Source organism: Scyliorhinus torazame, chromosome 7 (assembly GCF_047496885.1).
Source record: "Scyliorhinus torazame isolate Kashiwa2021f chromosome 7, sScyTor2.1, whole genome shotgun sequence".
Lineage (NCBI taxonomy): Eukaryota > Metazoa > Chordata > Chondrichthyes > Carcharhiniformes > Scyliorhinidae > Scyliorhinus > Scyliorhinus torazame.
The window spans coordinates 176,157,380-176,178,243 of NC_092713.1; the positions used below are offsets into that span (position 1 = coordinate 176,157,380).

The 20,864-nt window shown below is 49.3% G+C and overlaps 1 protein-coding gene across 1 annotated transcript in view; it reads right to left on the reverse strand.

Moving 5' to 3' along the window:
• The window catches only part of LOC140427371 (G protein-coupled receptor kinase 6-like), a 256,903-nt gene that overhangs the window by 75,462 nt on the left and 160,577 nt on the right, over positions 1 to 20,864 (reverse strand). The window contains exon 10 of the mRNA XM_072512918.1: positions 14,239 to 14,328. Coding sequence (XP_072369019.1) covers positions 14,239 to 14,328 — 90 coding nt within the window. The remainder of the gene's footprint in view (positions 1 to 14,238; positions 14,329 to 20,864) is intronic.

The following is a 20,864-nucleotide window of genomic DNA, read 5'->3' on the forward strand; positions in this document are numbered from 1 at the left end:
TAGGCCCCATTTAGAATACTGTGAGCAATTTTGGGCCCCACACCTCAGGAAGGACATACTGGCACTGGAGCGGGTCCAGCGGAGATTCACACGGATGATGCCAGGAATGGTAGGCCTAACATACGATGAACGTCTGAGGATCCTGGGATTATATTCATTGGAGTTTAGGAGGTTGAGGGGAGATCTAATAGAAACTTACAAGACAATGAATGGCTTAGATAGGGTGGATGTAGGGACTAGGACCCGGGGGCACAGCCTTAGAATAAAAGGGAGTCACTTTAGAACAGAGATGAGAAATTTCTTCAGCCAGAGAGTGGTGGGTATGTGGAATTCATTGCCACAGAGGGCGGTGGAGGCCGGGATGTTGAGTGTCTTTAAGACATAAGTTGATAAATTCTTGATTTCTCGAGGAATTAAGGGCTATGGAGAGAGAGCGGGTAAATGGAGTTGAAATCAGCCATGATTGAATGGTGGAGTGGACTCGATGGGCCGAATGGCCTTACTTCCGCTCCTATGTCTTATGGTCTTATAAACAGAGACCAGTAGATATTTGGATTTTGAGAAGGCATTTGATAAGTTGCCACATGAAAGGCTGTTGCATAAGATATAGTCTCATGTGATTGAGGGTTGCATATTAACATGGATAGTGGATTGGCTAATGGACAGATAATAAATGGATCATTTTCAGGTTGACATGTTTTAGCTGGCGAGGTGCCAAAAGGACTAAAACTGGGCCCTCAGCTATTATCAATCTATATCGGATGAAGGAACTGAGTAATATATCCAAGTTTAGTAAATCCAGAGCTGGATTGAAATGTGTGTTGTGAGGAAGATACAAAGACGATATATTCACAGAACTTCCTCCGAATTGGTGTCATGATCCTTCTCACATTCACAGCCACAGCCTGCATCATGCCTCAATGCACGGAGCATTTGCAATAAAGTGGATGAACTGATCGCACAGATAAATATAAATGGGTATATTTAATATATAATTGGGATTACGGAGACACGGCTGCAGGGTGACCAGGGATGGGAACTGACTGTCCCAGGGTTTTCAGTATTTAAGAAAGACAGACATAAAAGAAAAAGTGGTGGCGTGGCACTGTTGGTTAAAGAGGAAATTAACACAGTAGTGAGAAAGGATATTAGCTCTGATAATATGGAGTCTGTGTGGGTAGAGTTGAGAAATACCAAGGGGCAAAAAAGCATTAGTGGGTGTCATATATAGACCCCTAACTGCAGAGGTGATGTTGGGAATGGCATTAAACACAAATTGAGAGATGCATGTAATAAGGGAATATCGGTGATCATGGGTGATTTTAATCTTCACAGAGATTGGGCAAATCAAATTAGCCACAATGCCGTAGAAGCAGAATTCCTGGAGTGTATAGAGGATGGTTTTCTTGACCAATATGTGGAGGAACCAACTCGACAGCAGGCCATCTTAGCCTGGGTACTGTGTAATGAGAAGGGAATCATTACCAATCTGGCTGTACGAGACCCCTTGGGGATGAGCGACCATAACATGATAGAATTTTTTTATCAAGATGGAGAGTAAAGTAATTGATTCGGAAACTAGGGTGCTGAATCTTAATAAAGGGAACAGTGAAGATATGAGGCGCGAGTTGGCCTTGATAGATTGGGGAGAGTTACTGAAAGGGATGACAGTGGATAGACAATGGCAAACATTCAAGGAACGCATGGGGGAACTACAGCAACTGTTCATTCCTGGCTGGCACAAAAACAAAATGGGTAAGAGGGCCAATCCATGGCTTACATAGGAAATTAGAAATAGTATCCGATCCAAGGAAGAAGCATACAGATTGGGCAAGAAAAATAATAGGTCTGAGGATTGGGAGCAGTTTAGAATCCAGTAAAGAAGGATGAAGGGATTGATTAAGAAGGGGAAAGTACAGTACGGAAGTAAGCTTGCAGGGAACATAAAGACTGACACTAAGAGTTTCTATAGATATGTGAAGAGAAAGAGATTGGTAAAGAGAAAGAGATTGGTAGGCCCCAACAGACAGAAATAGGGGAATGTATAATAAGGGACAAAGAAATGGCTGAGCAATTGAATACATACTTTGGTTCTGTCTTCACAAAAGAGGACACAAATCAGATACCAAAAATGTTGGAGAATGATAGGTTTAGTGAGAGGGAAGAACTGAGGGAGATCAACATTAGTAGAGAAATGGTGCTGGGAAAATTGATGGGATTGAAGGCGGATAAGTCCTCAGGGCCGGAGAATCTGCATCCCAGAGTTCTTAAGGAAGTGGCTTTGGAAATAGTCATCTTCCGGGATTCTATAGACTCTGGAACAGTCCTTGCAGATTGGAGGGTAGCTCATGTCACACCAATATTCAAAAAGGGAGGTAGAGAGAAAGCAGGGAATTATAGACCAGTAAGCCTAACATCGGGAAAATTCTTGAATCCATTGTCAAGGACTTTATAGCGGAATATTTAGAAAGCAGTGGCAGGATCAGTCAGAGTCAGCATGGATTTATGAAGGGAAAATCATGCTTGACAAATCTGTTGAAATTCTTTGAAGATGTAACCAGTACAGTTGACGAGGGGGAGCCAGTCGATGTGGTATATTTGGACTTTTGGAAGGCGTTTGACAAAGTCCCGCATAAGAGATTATTGTGCAAAATTGTAATAATCCACAGGAGGCAGGGGTTCCGTCACCACACCAGTATTTATTTGCAATAACTTATATACAAGAGCAGCTCCAAACAGTGCTGCTAGCATTCCAGTCAACTTAAGACTGCCTCACAAAGCCTACACAGGTGCTTATATGGGCCCCCTCAATGAGCTATCATTGAGGGAGCTCATACTCCAATTGGCCAACCAAAATGCCAATTGGAGGTCATTACAAAAATTAAAGCGCATGGGATTGGGGGAAGTGTATTGAGGTGCATAGAAAACTGGTTGGCAGAGAGGAAACAAAGAGTAGGGATTAATGGATCCTTTTCAAATTGGCAGGCAGTAACTAGTGGGGTGCCACAGGGATCAGTGTTGGGAGCCCAGCTATTCACAATATATATTAATGATTTGGATGAGGGAACAAAATATAACATCTGAAAGTCTGCAGATGATACCAAGTTGGGTGGGAGGGTGAACTGTGACGAGGATACAGAGATCCTACAGCATGATCTGGACAGGTTGGGCGAGTGGGAAAATCAATGGTAGATGCAGTATAATTTGGATAAGTGTGATGTTATTCACTTTGGAAGCAAAAACAGGAAGGCAGACTACTACCACAATGGTTATAAATTGGGAGAGGGGAGTGTGCAGCGGGATCTGAGTGTCCTTGTGTACCAGTCGCTGAAGGTAAGCATGCAGGTGCAGCAGGCAGTAAAGAAGGCTAATGGTATGTTGGCCTTTATTGCGAGAGGTTTCGAGTACAGAAGCAGGGATGTGTTACTGCAATTATACAGGGCCTTGGTGAGGCCACTCCTAGAATAGTGCGCGCAGTTTTGGTCTCCTTTTCTGAGGAAGGATGTTCTTGCTCGCGAGGGAGTGCAGCGAAGGTTTACCAGACTGATTCCAGGGATGGCAGGACTGTCATATGAGGCGAGATTGACTAGGTTAGGATTGTTCTCGCTGGAGTTCAGAAGAATGAGGGGGGATTATAAGATTCTAACAGGACTAGACAGAGTCGATGCAGGGAAGATGTTACCGATGATATGTGTATGCAGAACCAGGGGTCACAGTCTGAGGATTCGGGATAAACCATTTTGGACAGAGATGAGGAGACATTTCTTCACCCAAAGAGTGGTGAGCCTGTGGAATTCATTACCACAGGAAGTAGTTGATGCTGAAACATTGAATATATTCAAGAGGCGGCTAGATGTAGCACTTGGGGAGAATGGGATCAAAGGATATGGGGAGAAAACAGGATCAGGCTATTGAGTTTCATAGAATTTACAGTGCAGAAGGAGGCCATTCGGCCCATCGAATCTGCACCAGCCCATTGAAAGAGAACCCAATCTAAGCCCATACCTCCACCCTATCCCCACACCTCCACCTATCCTTTTTTGGACACTAAGGGCAATTTAGCATAGCCAATCCACCTACCCTGCGCGTCTTTGGTCTGTGGGAGGAAACCGAAGCACCCGGAGGAAACCCACGCAAACACAGGGAGAACGTGCAGACTCTGCAGTGACCCAAGTCGGGAATCGAACCCGGGATTCTGGAGCTGTGAAGCAAGTGTACTAACCACTGTGCTACTGTGCTGAGTTGGATGATCAGCCATGATCGGGATAAATGGCGGAACAGGCTTGAAGGGCAAAAAGGCCTCCTCCTGCTCCTATCTTCTCTGTATCTATGTATCATTACCCAAAACTTTTTTTCTGTGTCCCCTCGTTCATCAGCCAATGGGAACAACTTTTCTGTATGCCTTATCTAAGCCTGTCATCGTCTATCAATCTACACCACTATCAAATCTGTCCTCAATCTCCTTTACTCTGAGGGAACAACTCCAGCTTCCCCAAACTAACCTTGTATCTAAAATGCCCCATCCCTGGAACCATTCTGGTAAATCTCCCTCCACACCCTCTCAAGGACCCTCACACATTCTTCCTGAAGTGATGTGACCAGAACTGGACACAATACTCCAGCTGTGACCCAACCTGAGCTTTGTAAAGATTCAGAAAACGTCGCATTTTTTATATTCAACCTTCCAATTCTAAAGCCCAAGATCCCATCTGCGTTTCTAACTATTCTCTCAATGTCTTATCACCTATGACCTTCAGAGATCGATGCACATGGACCTCAGGTCCCTCTGACCGGGCACACTTTATTTTCTTTAAATAAATTTAATTTTTTTCCCCCCAAATAAGGACAATTTAGCATGGTCAATCCACCTACCCTGCACATTTTTGGTTTGTGATGGTGAGACCCGGGGCCAGGGTTAAACCTGGTTGCTCAGCACCGTGAGGCAGCAGTGCTAACCACTGTGCTACCCACCCTGCACACTCTTTATTATTGTGTCATTAAGTCCATATTGTCTCTACCTGTCCCTTCCCCCAAAACCCATCACCTCCCAGTTCTCTCTCTCTGCCAGCTGTCTGCCTATTCTGCTGGCCTATCTATGTCCTGATTGGCATCATCCTCACTGTTTTTCACTCCTCTTATGTTTGGTGTCATTGGTAAATTTTGAAATTTGACTCTGAATTCCAATATCCAGGTCATTTATCTCGAGCAAAGACGACTGATCTGGTGCTGAGCCCAGGGGAGCACCACTATCAAAAGAGCCGTGCTGTAAAAAAAAAAATACTGACCACCCTCAAGTCTGAGAAACAGTAATTTACCACAACTCACTCTTTTCTATCCTTAAAACAATTTTTTAGTCAGTTTGATGCTGAGTCTACTATTCTGTGAACCACAATTTTATCAATCAGCCTTTTATGTGGTACTTCATATAACCCCTAGTGGAGGACATTTGGCCCGTCGTGTCAGCACTGAGCCTCTAAAAGAGCTTCCTACCTCGGTCCCCTCCTCTGCTGATCCCTGTAACCCAGTCCAAACTGCACATCCTTGGACTGTGGGAGGAAACCGGAGCACCCGGAAGAAACTCACAGACACTGGGGGAAGTGTAAACCCCACACGTGGGAATTGAGCCCTGGTCCGTGATGAAGTGAGGCTGCAGTGCTAAACACTGTGCCGCTTTGCCAAACACTTAAAATCCATTTAAACACCACATCTTCCTCATCAGGCTTCTCTGTAGCGGCATCAAAAGAAAATCATAGAATAATAGTGCCGAAGACGCCCTTTGGCCCATCACGCTTGCACTGATGCATGAAAAACACCTGACCTGCACTTGCCCATAGCCATGAATGTTAAGATGTGCCAAGTGCTCATCTGGGTACTTTTTGAAGTATGTGAGGCAACCCGCCTCTCCCACCCACCCAGGCAGTGAATTCCAGACCGTCACCACGCTCTGGGTAAAAAAGGTTTTCCTCAAATTCCCCTGAACCTCAAGCCCCTAACCTTGAACTTGTGTCCTCTCATAATTGACCCTTCAACCTAAGGGTAACAACTGTTCACTATCCACCCTGTCTATGCCACTCAATCTTGTACACCCCAATCAGGTCGCCTCTCAGTCTTCTCTGCTCCAGCGAAAACAACCTAAGCCTATCCAACCTCTCTTCATAACTTAAATGTTCCATCCCAGGCAACATCCTGGTGAATCGCCTCTTCACCCCCTCCAGTACAATCACATCCTTCTTATAAGGTAGCGACCAGAATTTCAGACAGTACTCCAGCTGTGGCCCCACCAAAGTTCTGGACAACTCCAACATGACCTCACTGCTTTTGTAATCTATGCCTCGATTCATAAAGTGGAGATGCTGGCGTTGGACTGGGGTAAGCACAGTAAGAAGTCTCACAACACCAGGTTAAAGTCCAACATGTTTGTTTCAAACACTAGCTTTCGGAGCGCTGCTCCTTCCTCAGGCTCCTTCCTTCACCTGAGGAAGGAGCAGTGCTCCGATAGCTAGTGTTTGAAACAAACCTGTTGGACTTTAACCTGTTGTTGTAAGACTTCTTACTCGATTCATAAAGGCAAGTGTCCCATATTCCTTTTTCACCACCCTATTAACCTGCCCTTCTTGCCTTCAGAGATCATTGCACAAACACGCCAAGGTCCCTTTGTTCCTTGGAATTTCCCAGTGTCAAGCCATTCATTGAATTCAGACATCTTGACAAATACATGAATAGGACGGGAATAGAGGGATACGGACCCCGGAAGTGCAGAAGATTTTAGGTTAGGCGGGCAGCATGGTCGGCATGGGCTTGGGAGGGCCGAAGGGCCTGTTACTGTGCTGTACTTTTCTTTGTTCTCGTTATTCTTTGTTCTTTGAATACATCCTTGTCAAATTACTCCTTCCAGACACTTTTCAGGGTTAAATTCCATCTGCCATTTTTCTGCCGATTTAACCATCCCCTCTCTATCTTCCGGTAACCCAAGACATTCAACCTCACTGTTAACCACCTCGCCAATCTTTGTGCTACCCACCCTTTGGGGGGTGGCCCGGATGTGTAGGTTTTTTGAGGAGGTGGCCCAGATGTGTAGGTTTTTTGAGGAGGTGGAGGACAGGTGTGAGAGGTGCGGGGGAAGTCCGGCGAATCATGTACATATGTTTTGGGCGTGTCCGAAGCGAAGGGGATTTTGGCAGGGATTCGCAGATGTCATGTCAGAGGTCCTGGAAGGGACGGTGACTCCGATTCCAGAGGTGGCAATATTTAGAGTGTCGGAAGATCCAGGAGCCCGGGGGTGGGGGGGGACGTTTTGGCCTTTGCCTCCCTGGTGGGCTCCGGAGATGGATTTTGCTGGGATGGGGGGGATTCGGAGCCTCCAAAGTCGGGGTGTGGGTCAGTGACAAGTTCGCCTTAAGGGGTTCAATACAGGGATTCGCTTGGAGGCGGCAGTCGTTCATCGACTTCTTTAAGGAAAACTGACCGTCAGCAGAAGGGGGGATCAGGTGGCAGGGGTGGGGGGGTGGGGGGGGGGGGAAATGAAGGGGAGGCATGGAAGTGGAGAATAAGGCAGGGAATCTAATATATGGGTAGTTAGGAGTTTGGGCGGGGGGAAGTTGGGTATGTTACTGTGGGTTTTTTGCGTGTGTCGGACCGTTCTGTTATTTAGAATGTTAATATGTTAAAATTATAAATGCCTCAACAAAATGTTTCCTAGAAAAAAAAGAGGATGCAGGGAGGCTGCAAAAGGACTTGGACAGACTAGGAGAGTGGGCAAGTAAGTGGCAGATGGAATACAATGTGGAAAAGTGTGAGGTTATACACGTTGTAAGGAGGAATGGAGGCATAGACTATTGGAGTATTGGGAGTAGTTTTGGGCCCCGTATCTAAGGAAGGATGTGTTGGCCTTGGAGAGGGTCCAGAGGAGGTTCACAAGAATGATCCCTGGAATGAAGAGCTTGTCGTATGAGGAACGGTTGAGAACCTTGGGTCTGTATTTGTTGGAGTTTAGAAGGTTGAGGGGGGATCTTATTGAAATTTAACGGATACTGAGAGGCCTGGATAGAGTGGACGTGGAGAGGATGTTTCCACTTGTAGGAAAAACTAGAACAAAGGTCACAATCTCAGACTAAAGGAATAATCCTTTTAAAAAGAGATGAAGAGGAAGTTCTTCAGCCAGAGGATGGTGAATCTGTGGAACTCTTTGCCGCAGAAGGCTGTGGAGGCCAAATCACTGAATGTCTTTAAGACACAGATAAATAGGTTCTTGATCAATAAAGGGATCAGTGGTTATGGGGAGAAGGCAGGAGAATGGGGATGAGAAAAATATCAGCCATGATTGAATGGCGGAGCAGGCTCGATGGGCAGAGTGGCGTAATTCTGCTCCTGTGTCTTATGGTCTTATAGTCCATGGGGCCAGGGGGGCGGGGGGGGCTCACAGTCTACTTTGGGTTTAGAGGTAGAATTCCACATTCCTATTTAGCCCGATTATCTTTGATTCCCCTGCCTCACAAAGATCTATCCACCTCAGCCTTAAAAATATTCAGTGACCCCTGGCTTGACTTCCTTCCGAGATAGAAGCTTCCGAAGTCCCACAACCCTCTCGGCCCCACATATTTCAGCATTTGCAGCGAGTTCCGGATTACGACCTGAATTGTAAATCAGAATCACAGATTGGGAGTTTGGAGTTGGGGAACTCCAGTTCCCAATCGGCCTCGGGCCTTCTGCACGTACTTCGGCTGGAGAATGAGCACACACCCTCACTTCAGCCTGGGAACTGAACATTTGCACACACACTGCAGAAAGGTGGAACGTCAAGCTGCAGGTCAGGTGACCCGAAGAGGCGCGCCATTGCAGACGAGGTGTCCCAGGGAACAGGACACCGGAAAGGGAGAAGGCCCCAAATCAGGGACACACTTCATTCCCGATCTTCCTCCCCGACCTGCTCCCAGGCCGGGTTTGTTTTCGAGAGGTCTGATCCCCAGATAAGGGGGAAAGCCAGGCCCCCTCTTTACTGGGGAAGCTCATATTCGGAGGAGGTCACTGGGAATCTAATAGTCATGATACTGTGACCACCTGGAGGGTTATAACATTTCCCCCCCCACTCCGGTGTATCTGCATGGAGTGTCATGGTGGGGTCATAACCATGGTGACGGCTGCGGACTTTGACACATCAAATGGCTGTGGCAATATGTCCATGTCGGCCTTGAAATCAGAGTTCAGTGGGTCTTTGTTCTGCATTTAAACGTCCTCAATGTCCAAAATTGGTTTCTCCATGGCAGGGGCGGCCGGGACCAACGGCAGCAATTGGGATGGAGCTGTCAGTTCAAGCTGGGGGGCAGTTTCGGTCCGAAACCTCCGGAATCAGATCGGGTGTCTCAGGGATGCACCCTCTTAGGTGACCCACATGCCGATTCAATTTGCATCACTGTGCCCTCACTCAATAGCAGACCGGTCTTGTCTGGGCCAACACAATGCCTGATGTCCATGTGGCCCCTTCTCAAAGTTCCGGACGTACACTAGATCTCCTACCGAGAAGGTGGGTAAAGCCAATGTCGCCCGGCGTCAGCCTCAGCTCGATCCTGGCCCCCGCGGATTATTCTGCCAATGTCCAGGAGAACAAAACTCAAACATCTTCTCAGGTGAGGGCACATCAGCAATTCGGCCGGACAGCCCCCGTTTTGGCGTGTGGCTTTGTCCGGGAAGGAAAAAGGAACCGGGCAAGCCACGTCTCCCAGGACCCCGAGGTCTGTTTCTTCATCAAGCTTTTAAAAGTTTGAATGCTCATTCCGCCAGTCCATTCGACACGGGGTGGTATGGGGCAGTGGGTACATGTCCTATCCATGAATACGGCAGCCACGAACACTCCAAACTTAGCACTTGTAAATGCTGTCCCATTATCGGAGACCAGCAGCTCTGGTATCTCTTGCGTGCTCAACGATTGCTGCATTCTGTCTATGGTGGCTCGAGCTGTCATGTTGTGCATTTTGTAGACCTCCATCCACTTGGAGTGGGTGTCTACGATGATGAGGAACATCGCTCCCTTGAATGGTCCCGCAAAATCGATGTGGAGATGGGAGCAAGGACGGCCCGGCCATTCCTACGGGTGGAGCGATTCCACCGGCGGCAGCTTCTGGTGCTCCTGGCACAGAGTGCAATGCTGGGCCATATTCTCAATATCCACATCTATTCCTGGCCACCATATGTAACTGCTGGCCAGCATCTTCATTTTTGACATACCTGGATGTCCGTACTCAGGAACCACAACGCACGTTCCCCACAAAATGACACCATCCTCAATGCTCCACTCGGGAATTTTATAGTGAATGTCTTCAAGTCCCCAGGAAAGGCACGGTGTTGGGCCCCACATTAGAATGTGTCAGGCCAATTGCAGGTCTGTTCAACTCCAGCTGCGGATGCGGGAGGCTGTAACTGAAATGGAGTGCGGCTATCACTTCATCAGCCGATTCAGGTGCAGGTAATCTGGTGGGAAGAGGGGGCGGCTCAAAGCATCGGCATGACGTATTGCGGATCCAGAATGGTGTTCCAATATGTACTGATATGCAGCCAACATTAAAGTCCTTGCAATGGGGGAGAATCACCTGGTCTTTCTCGAACAACCCCAACAGGGGCTTGTGATCAGGGTAGATGACGAACGGGTGTCTGCAGACGTGCTGGTGGAATTTCTTGACTTCAAATGCAACCGCCAACCCTTCCTTTTCAATTTGGGCATAGTATTTTTCAGCGTCAGCCAATGTCCGAGACGTGAACGCAATAGGGCGCTCCAACTCACCATCCATTTGATGGGCGAGGGTAGCCCGGGCGGGGAAAGCACAGCACAATAACAACAGCGGCTTGGTTGGGTCGAAATGAGTCAGTAGACGGGATGAGGATAGTTGCTTCTTTACTGTCACAAAAGCTGTTTTCTGGGTTTGGGACCACTCCCAATGTTGACCTTTCTTTAGCAGACAGTGGAGGGGAGCCAATATCATGATGAGGTTCGGAATAAATTTTACCTAGTCATTTACCAGGCACAAAAACAAACGTAACTCGGTCAGTCCGAGTGCCACTGGGGTACTGATGAATGGCCTGCACTTTGTCCTCCATAGGGTACACCCCTCCCCATGGCGATCTACACGATAGCCCAGGTAGATGTCCTTGGTTGCGTTAAAAACGCATCTTCCCTGTGGAGGCGGAACCCTGCTTCTTCAAAACGTTGGATGTTCCAAATGCTCCTGGGCTTACGCAGGATGTTTTCCATTACTCGCTGGAAGATTGCGCAAGCGGAGGAAACCCTGAAGGGAAGCTAAGTGTACTTGTAAAATCCTCGATGTGTGTAATAAGGTAACAAACTTCCTTGAATCCGGGGTCAGAGACAGCTGCGGGAATGCATGGCTCATATCCAATTTGGAAAACGTGCAGCCACCACTGAGCTTTGCTTGTAGGTCTTCTATGCGAGGAACGGGGGCGCGATCCATGCGGGAAAAGTGGTGACCGCCATTTTGTAATCTCTGCAGAGGCAGACGGATCCACCGGGTTTCAGCGCCGGCACGACTGGTGCTGCCCGGTCGAAGAACCGGACAGGGCATGTTATTTTCAACCCTTCAATTCGGTCGAGCTCACAGTCTACTTTGGAATATAATGGGTACGGGACAGGCCGGGCATTTGGGTCAATGTTGATGCGGGCCAGCGCCCCTCTGAAGGTGCCTAACTCCTCCTGAAACACAGTCGGAAATCGGGCCAGGTCCCCCTCACACACGTTGCAGGTACATTTGGCAAACTCTTTGCCAGTCCAATCAAAGGTGGCACAGCCAATCATGATCCAACAGGCTCGGGCCATTGCCACTGATGACCATTAATGGGAGGTTTGCCATCTGTTGACCGTACTCCACCGGGACGATAGAGGTATCTGCTATTGCCAGTGATTCACCGGTGTTTGTAGTGAGGCGGGTGTTGGTGTCCCGTAAACCTGGAAGTCGCTGGTCGATTCCGACTTGGTCTGGGCAGCCGTATGAAACTGGAATCTTCGGATGATTAATGGCAGTTGTGGGTCAACATGTCCTTTTACCAAGGTCAGCAACACGGCGAAAGACCAGGTATTCGGCGGCTGTGGGTGGATGAGGCTCTTTATGAGGCTGTATGTGGGCCACTGCAAGTTATAAATAACACCACCATCTGCTGCAAGTCCACAATGATCCCGCTTGTAGGAGAAAAGTGCTGCATTCTTTCGATATACCGTGCCCAGTCTTCAATCTCTGCCTGAAAAGGTTTGAGCTTACCGACGTGCGGCTTGTCAGCTGATGGATGAGAGGCCTCTCGAGGCCTAGACGAAGTGGCTCTGGTGGCGGTGGCAGCTCCGCTGTATTCTTGCCGCCATTGTAGAATCCGAAAAACCAGCACACATTGACCAGGCAAGTAGAAAAAAAGGTGAGGTCTATTTACAATATTACACTCGCCATTCCCCAAAAGCACCCCCCCCCCCCCCCCCCCCCTTCCCGATCTGCTCCCAGGTTGAGGTTTTATATACAGGAGGTCTGATCCCCAGTTAAGGCAGAAATTCCGCCGCCCCCCCCCCACAATACTGGAGGAGCTCATATTCGCACAAGGTCACAGGGAATCTAGTCCTGATACTGTGACCTCCTTGAGGGTTATAACAAACAGGAATTTGAATCAGGTCTTGCTGGTAAACTTAAAAGTAAAGAGCAAAAAAATAGGGTCCAAAATAAAGACAGAGCAGCGAGGAACAGACTTGAAGCAAAGTGGGGAAAACCCAGCATGTGCAAGGAGGCCAGCAAAAGTTGGTGACTCCTCACTGCAGAGCTTTTATCGTAGTGATGTCCTGCTTGGTATGGTTGTAGATCTGAAAGTGTGCTTGGAAGGTGAAGCTTGGGTGTATGCCGAGATCCTGAGGAAAAGAATCTCAGGTTAGATAAAAATCCTGGAGCTAGATCATTGCTGAAGCTGCCCGAACGGGAGCGACATTTAGAGACAATTCCAAGGCAAGTCCTTTATATGTGGAGACTGAAAGTTCTGGTGAGAAAGACGGGAGTTTCAGTGAGATGGTGTGACCAGCATCTGGGTGCGTAGTTGAGAAATCCACATAATCTGCATTGGTCGCATCTGTCATTTATTTTGGAGTGTGGCGTGTCTGTCCACAGTTCGCCAATTGGTTCACCTGTCCCCTTCACCCAAGGTTCACTTACCCCTGAATAATGGTAAACTATTTTATCTTCTTGAATTCATGTGTCTGACAGATATAGCTGAAGTGAAGGAATTGTGAATATTTGAATCATTTTCATTGGGATCTTTCCAATGTTTTTGCCCAACCTAATATAGTTTATTTTTTAATGAACTAAAATAATAAATGTTTTATATTTGTGCTAAATATTCATCAGCAGACTCTTGCGAATTTGTTCAGTAACTTACGCCCACGGTTTCTAAAATAAGAGTCAGGATTTATCGAGTGAGGTTTCACTCTGGGATCTGACTGTTTAGTATAAACATCAGCTGGGATCATAGCATAGTGGCTACTATCCAGAAGTACTTCATTGAATGGAATATGCTTCGAAACGGCTCATGATCATCAATGGCCCAAGATAATTTTTTTCATAGCATAGAGTTTATGTAACAATCTTGTGGAGCGTTCCAAGGTTGTATGAACTCCATTTCATAAACCCCATGAAGATCAAGTGTCAACATCAAACTGCATCAAAATTACTGCAAAGAAATGTAATCAACTCTTCACTTCCCAAGCAACAGAGATTGCAAATTCAAGATTTATGCCCCATGACAGCTCTGGCACTCTCTCCCAAAATTCCCCAATTCCAAAATTCCCCACTCCCAGGCTTCCTCGTCCAATAGGATGCAGGACTGACCCCGAATCTGAACGTTCCTCAACCCTGGACTCCTGCTCAAAACATTCCCCAATCCCTAACTCAAGTCCCGACATTCCTCAATCCCAAACTCCCCACTCCTGGGCTCCACCTAATCCCATTTTGATTTGAACATCATCACTACAAATCCATTTTTCCTATGTGGAATGTCATTTCTAATTGTTAATCCCAGGATACAATTGCAGTTACTGCCCTTGAAATCTCCAGTTGAGCATTTCCCTGGGGAATCTGTTACAGCTTCAGCCTCATCACTGACAGCATGAAAATGCAAAAGGATATTGTGAGAGATCTACAGGGCCCCCAGTCTATCCTCGCCACCTGACAGATGTGGAAGGATCAAGTTCCGGTGTGTATACAAACTCACCCATGTAGCCAACTGTGCCCACTCGGCCCTTGACAGTCTGCCCCTCGGGCACATAAACTGCCAGTCCCAGGTCTGAGATTCGAATGTGACCTGTAGAAACAACACTTGCTGTAAGAGATTACACGCACAGGAAGCCCCAGCAAGCAAGAGAGAGTTTTGACTCTCTCCACGCTGTACCCTACGCTGGGTACACACACCGCCATCGCCCAGCGTACACACACCGCACTGCTATCGCCCAGCGTACACACACCGCACTCTCCACGCCAGCGTACACACATCACTCTCTCCACACCCAGTGTACACACACCGCACTGCCATCGCCCAGCATACAAACACTGCACTTTCCATGCCCAGCGAACATACACCGCACTGTCATCGCCTAGCGTACACACACTGCACTGCCATCGCCCAGCGTACACACACCGCACTCTCCACGCCAGCATACACACATGACTCTCTCCACACCCAGTGTACACACACCGCAATGCCATCGCCCAGCGTACACACACCGCACTCTCCACGCCAGCGTACACACACTGCACTCTCCATGCCCAGAGTACACACACCGCAATGCCATCGCCCAGCGTACACACACCACTCTCTCCACGCCCAGCGTACACACACAGCACTGCCATTCCCCAGCGTACACACACCACTCTCTCCACGCCCAGCGTACACACACAGCACTGCCATCCCCCAGCGTACACACACCATTCTCTCCACGCCGAGCGTACACACACCACACTGCCATCGCCCAGCGTACACACACCGCACTCTCCATGCCCAGCGTACACACACTGCCATCCCCCAGCGTACACACACCGCACTCTCCACCCAGCGGACACACACCACTCTCTCCACGCCGAGCGTACACACACCACTCTCTCCACGCCCATCGTACACACACCGCACTCTCCACCCAGCGTACACACATCACACTCTCCACGCCGAGCGTACACACACCACTCTCTCCACGCCCATCGTACACACACCGCACTCTCCACCCAGCGTACACACATCACACTCTCCACGCCCAGCGTACACACACCGCAATGCCATCGCCCAGCGTACACACACCACTCTCTCCATGCCCAGCGTACACACACAGCACTGCCATCCCCCAGCGTACACACACCACTCTCTCCACGCCGAGCGTACACACACCACACTGCCATCGCCCAGCGTACAAACACCACTCTCTCCACGCCAGCGTACACACACTGCACTCTCCATGCCCAGCGTAGACACACCGCAATGCCATCGCCCAGCGTACACACACCGCACTCTCCACGCCAGCATACACACACTGCACTCTCCATGCCCAGCGTACACACACCGCAATGCCATCGCCCAGCGTACACACACCACTCTCTCCACGCCCAGCGTACACACACAGCACTGCCATCACCCAGCGTACACACACCATTCTCTCCACACCGAGCGTACACACACCACACTGCCATCGCCCAGCGTACACACACCGCACTCTCCATGCCCAGCGTACACACACCGCACACTGCCATCCCCCAGTGTACACACACCGCACTCTCCACCCAGCGTACACACACCACTCTCTCCATGCCGAGCGTACACACACCACTCTCTCCACGCCCAGCGTACACACACCGCACTCTCCATGCCCAGCGTACACACACCGCACACTGCCATCCCCCAGCGTACACACACCGCACTCTCCACCCAGCGTACACACACCACTCTCTCCATGCCGAGCGTACACACACCACTCTCTCCACGCCCAGCGTACACACACCGCACTCTCCACCCAGCGTACACACATCACACTCTCCACGCCGAGCGTACACACACCACTCTCTCCACGCCCAGCGTACACACACCGCACTCTCCACCCAGCGTACACACACCACTCTCTCCACGCCGAGCGTACACACACCACTCTCTCCACGCCCATCGTACACACACCGCACTCTCCACCCAGCGTACACACACCACTCTCTCCACGCCCAGCGTACACACACCGCAATGCCATCGCCCAGCGTACACACACCACTCTCTCCATGCCCAGCGTACACACACAGCACTGCCATCCCCCAGCGTACACACACCACTCTCTCCACGCCGAGCGTACACACACCACACTGCCATCGCCCAGCGTACAAACACCACTCTCTCCACGCCAGCGTACACACACTGCACTCTCCATGCCCAGCGTAGACACACCGCAATGCCATCGCCCAGCGTACACACACCGCACTCTCCACGCCCAGCGTACACACACAGCACTGCCATCACCCAGCGTACACACACCATTCTCTCCACACAGAGCGTACACACACCACACTGCCATCGCCCAGCGTACACACACCGCACTCTCCATGCCCAGCGTACACACACCGCACACTGCCATCCCCCAGTGTACACACACCGCACTCTCCACCCAGCGTACACAACCACTCTCTCCATGCCGAGCGTACACACACCACTCTCTCCACGCCCAGCGTACACACACCGCACTCTCCACCCAGCGTACACACACCACTCTCTCCATGCCGAGCGTACACACACCACTCTCTCCACGCCCAGCGTACACACACCGCACTCTCCACCCAGCGTACACACATCACACTCTCCACGCCGAGCGTACACACACCACTCTCTCCACGCCGAGCGTACACACACCACTCTCTCCACGCCCAAGATACACACACCGCACTGCCATCCCCAGCGTACACACACCGCACTCTCCACCCAGCGTACACACACCACTCTCTCCACGCCGAGCGTACACACACCACTCTCTCCACGCCCAACATACACACACCGCACTGCCATCCCCAGCGTGTACACACCGCACTCTCCACCCAGCGTACACACATCACTCTCTCCATGCCCAGCATACACACACCGCACTGCCATCCCCCAGCTTACACACACCACTCTCTCCACGCCCAGCGTACACACACCACACACTCCACGCCCAGCGTACGCACACCGCATTGCCATCACAAAGTGTACACAACCCACTGCCATTCCCCAGCATACAGTTATGGGCCAGGGTTTAGAGAACCCCAAAGTGTATCATTGAGTTCACCTGACCCACAACTTTTAATAGACTGTGGTATGGGGACTATATGGCCCACTCGACATGTGTGGTACAGCAGAAATGAAAAAGTATTTTTTTTTTAAAGCAAAACAATGTTGATTCTATTATTATAGAAGTTACAGTGCAGAAGGAGGCCATTCGGCCCATCGAGTATGCACCAGCTCTTGGAAAGAGCACCCTACCCAAGCCCACACCTCCACCCTATCCCTATAACTCAGTAACACCACCCAACACTAAGGGCAATTTTGGACACTAAGGGCAGTTTAGAATGGCCAATCCACCTAACCTGCACATCTTTGGACTGTGGGAGGAAACCGGAGCACACGGAGGAAACACACGCAGACACGGGGAGAACGTGCAGACTCCGCACAGACAATGACCAAAGCCTGGAATCGAACCTGGGACCCTGGAGCTGTGAAGCAATTGTGCAAACCACTATGCTACCGTGCTGCCCTTAACTCAAGTGAACCTTTTTAAAACATACAGTGAACATCTTAGCAACTATCAATTCAAATATAACCCCCAAAGAATACAACACAAAGTAATCCTTAAGCTGTCCTTTTACATTCCATAAGACTTTTAAAAAAAACTTTAAACAGAAGCACATCAGGTTAAAGTCACTACTGAGAGCAGTTATTAGTTTTAAATCACCAAAGGATCGATTTACAGTCTTTAGATTACAGAGAGAGAGACTAATACACCTTCTGGCTGTGACTGCAGCTATGCAGCTCTGAAAACGAAACTAAAACACACCCTGCAGCAAACAGTCTAAAACGAAAGTAAAAAGCTGACAGACAGCCCAGCTCCACCCACACTCTGTCATCACTGATAAACACCCATTTCTTAAAGTTACTCTCACATGACAATACACATACACTGCCATCACAAAGCATACACACTACGCACTGCCATCCCCCAGCATACACACATCACACTGCCATCACAAAGTGTACACACACCGCAATACCATCGCCCAGTGTACACACACCGCCCTGCCATCACAAAGCATACACACCACACCGTCATTGCGCAGTGTGTACACCCGGCACTGCCCACAGCCAGCGTACACACACCGTACTACCATCACAAAGCGTACACACACCGCACTATCATCAGCCAGCATACACACACCGCACTGTCATCAGCCAACGTACGCTCACCACACTGTCATCAGCCAGCGTACGCACTGCACTGCCATCGCCAGCATACACATGGCATACCGCAAAGTCCACGCCAAGCGAACACACACTGCACTGCCATCGCCCAGCGTACAGACAACGCACTGCCATCGTGCAGCGTACACACACTACACTGTCCATGCCCAGTGTACACACACCGCACTGTCATTGCCCAGCGTACACACGTCGCACTGCCCACACCCAGCATGTACACACCACACTGCCATCGCCCAGCGTGTACACGCCGCAGTGTCATCGCCCAGCGTGTACACACCGCACTGCCATCGGCCAACGTACAGACAACGTACTATCCACGCCCAGCATAGAAAACGCACTGCCCACGCCCAGCGTACAGACAACGCACTTCCCATGCCCAGCATGCACACACCGCACTGCATACGTCCATCATACACACACAGCACTGTCCAAGCCCAGCGTCCAGACACCGCCCTGTCCACACCAAGCATGCAGACAAAGCACTGCCATCGCGCAGCGTACACACACTGCACTGTCCCTGCTCAGTGTATGTACACTGCACTGCCCATGCCCAGCATGCACACACTCCGCACTGCACATGCCCAGTGTCCACACCGCACTGCCATCGCCCAGCGTACAGACAACACACTGCCCACACCCATCATACACACACCGCACTGCCACACCCAGCATCCAGACAATGCACTGCCATCACCCAGCATACACACACCGCACTGTTCACGCCCATCGTACACACCCCGCACTGTACATGCCCAGCGTACACCAACCGCACTGCTATCGCCCAGCATACACACCATTCACTGTCCACGCCCAGCTACACTCACTGCACTTTCTCCGCCCAGCCTGTGCACACCGCATTGCCCATGCCCAGAGTACACACACCGCACTGCCATCGCCCAGTGTACACACACCTCACTGCCCATGCCCAGCGTACTGACACCATACTGTTATGGGCCAGGGTTTATTATGGAGTTCACCTGACCTATAACATTTTGTTGAATTTGGCAGGATGAGCACAAGAGGTGTGATTCAACAGTCTTTCTGGACACTTTAATCAAAATAAGCCTTATTCTAAAAACCTGGTTAACTTTTATATAAACACACAGCAAGAATTTTTATCAATTACAAACATAAAGATACCCCACAGCTACAGTAATCTATGTATAACACCTAATGAATCCCTTCTTAACTGTTTCAATTCAAATCCCATAAACCAGAAAACCCTTTTCAAGGGCGTGGTCCAGCACTCTGCATTCTCACTTGAATAAGACTGGCGTTCCCTGAGAGTCTGACTGTGTCTCACCAGCAGATTTAAGCCCTTTCGGAAAGCAAACAATATTTTTTAAGTTATTAAAGCAGGTAGCTATAATCAATGTTTTCTTTCCTGGAACAACTCTTTAAAATGAAAATAGAAAGACTGGAACAAAACACTTCTTCCTCCCCGAGTTCCTAGCAGTCAAATCCAAAAGCGAAAGTAAAAGCATCTCACAGCGCCACAGCCCAGCTCCACCCACACAATGACATCGCTGAAGCCATGTGATAAGACAAAAACCTTTCTATGAGACATTCCCATGACAGGACTGCCCACGCCATCATACACACACCGCACTGTCCACGCCCTGCATACACACTGCACACTTTTCACATCCAGCAGACATAAACCGCCGTGCCTATGGCCACCGTACACACACCGCACTGCCCACGCCCAGCGTACACACACCGTCCTGCCCACGCCCAGCGTACACACCCTGCACTGCCATCGGCCATACCACGCACTGTCCATGCCCAGCGTACATACCCAACACTGTCCATGCCCAGCATACACACCCCGCACTGCCATCGCCAGCGTACACACCCCGCATTGCCCATGCCCAGTCGACACCGTTATGGGCCAGGGTTTAGGGAACTCCAAAGTGTATCATGGAGTTCACCTGACCCATGACTTTTACTAGATTGTGGAATGGAAGCACACGGCCCACTCTACAGGTGTGGTGCAGCAGAAATTTGAAAGTAATTTTTAAAGCAAAACAATGTTTATTCTATGAACTCAGCTAACCTTTTTAAAACATACAGTAAACAACTTCGCAACCATCAATTCAAATACAACCCCCAAAGAATACAGCATTCTAAGTAATACTTAAACTTTCCTTTTCACATCCATAAGACAACAAAAACCTTTTAACAGAAGCACATCAGGTTTAAATTCACTGCTGAGAACAGTTATCATTCTGAATTGACCAAATGATCAAGAGATTGTCTTGAGATTGCAGAGAGAACATTACACTTTCTTTGGCTGGCTTCAGCTCCAATACTAAAACAAAACCAAAAAACATTGACACACCCAATCTTCCTCAAAGCGAAACTAAAAA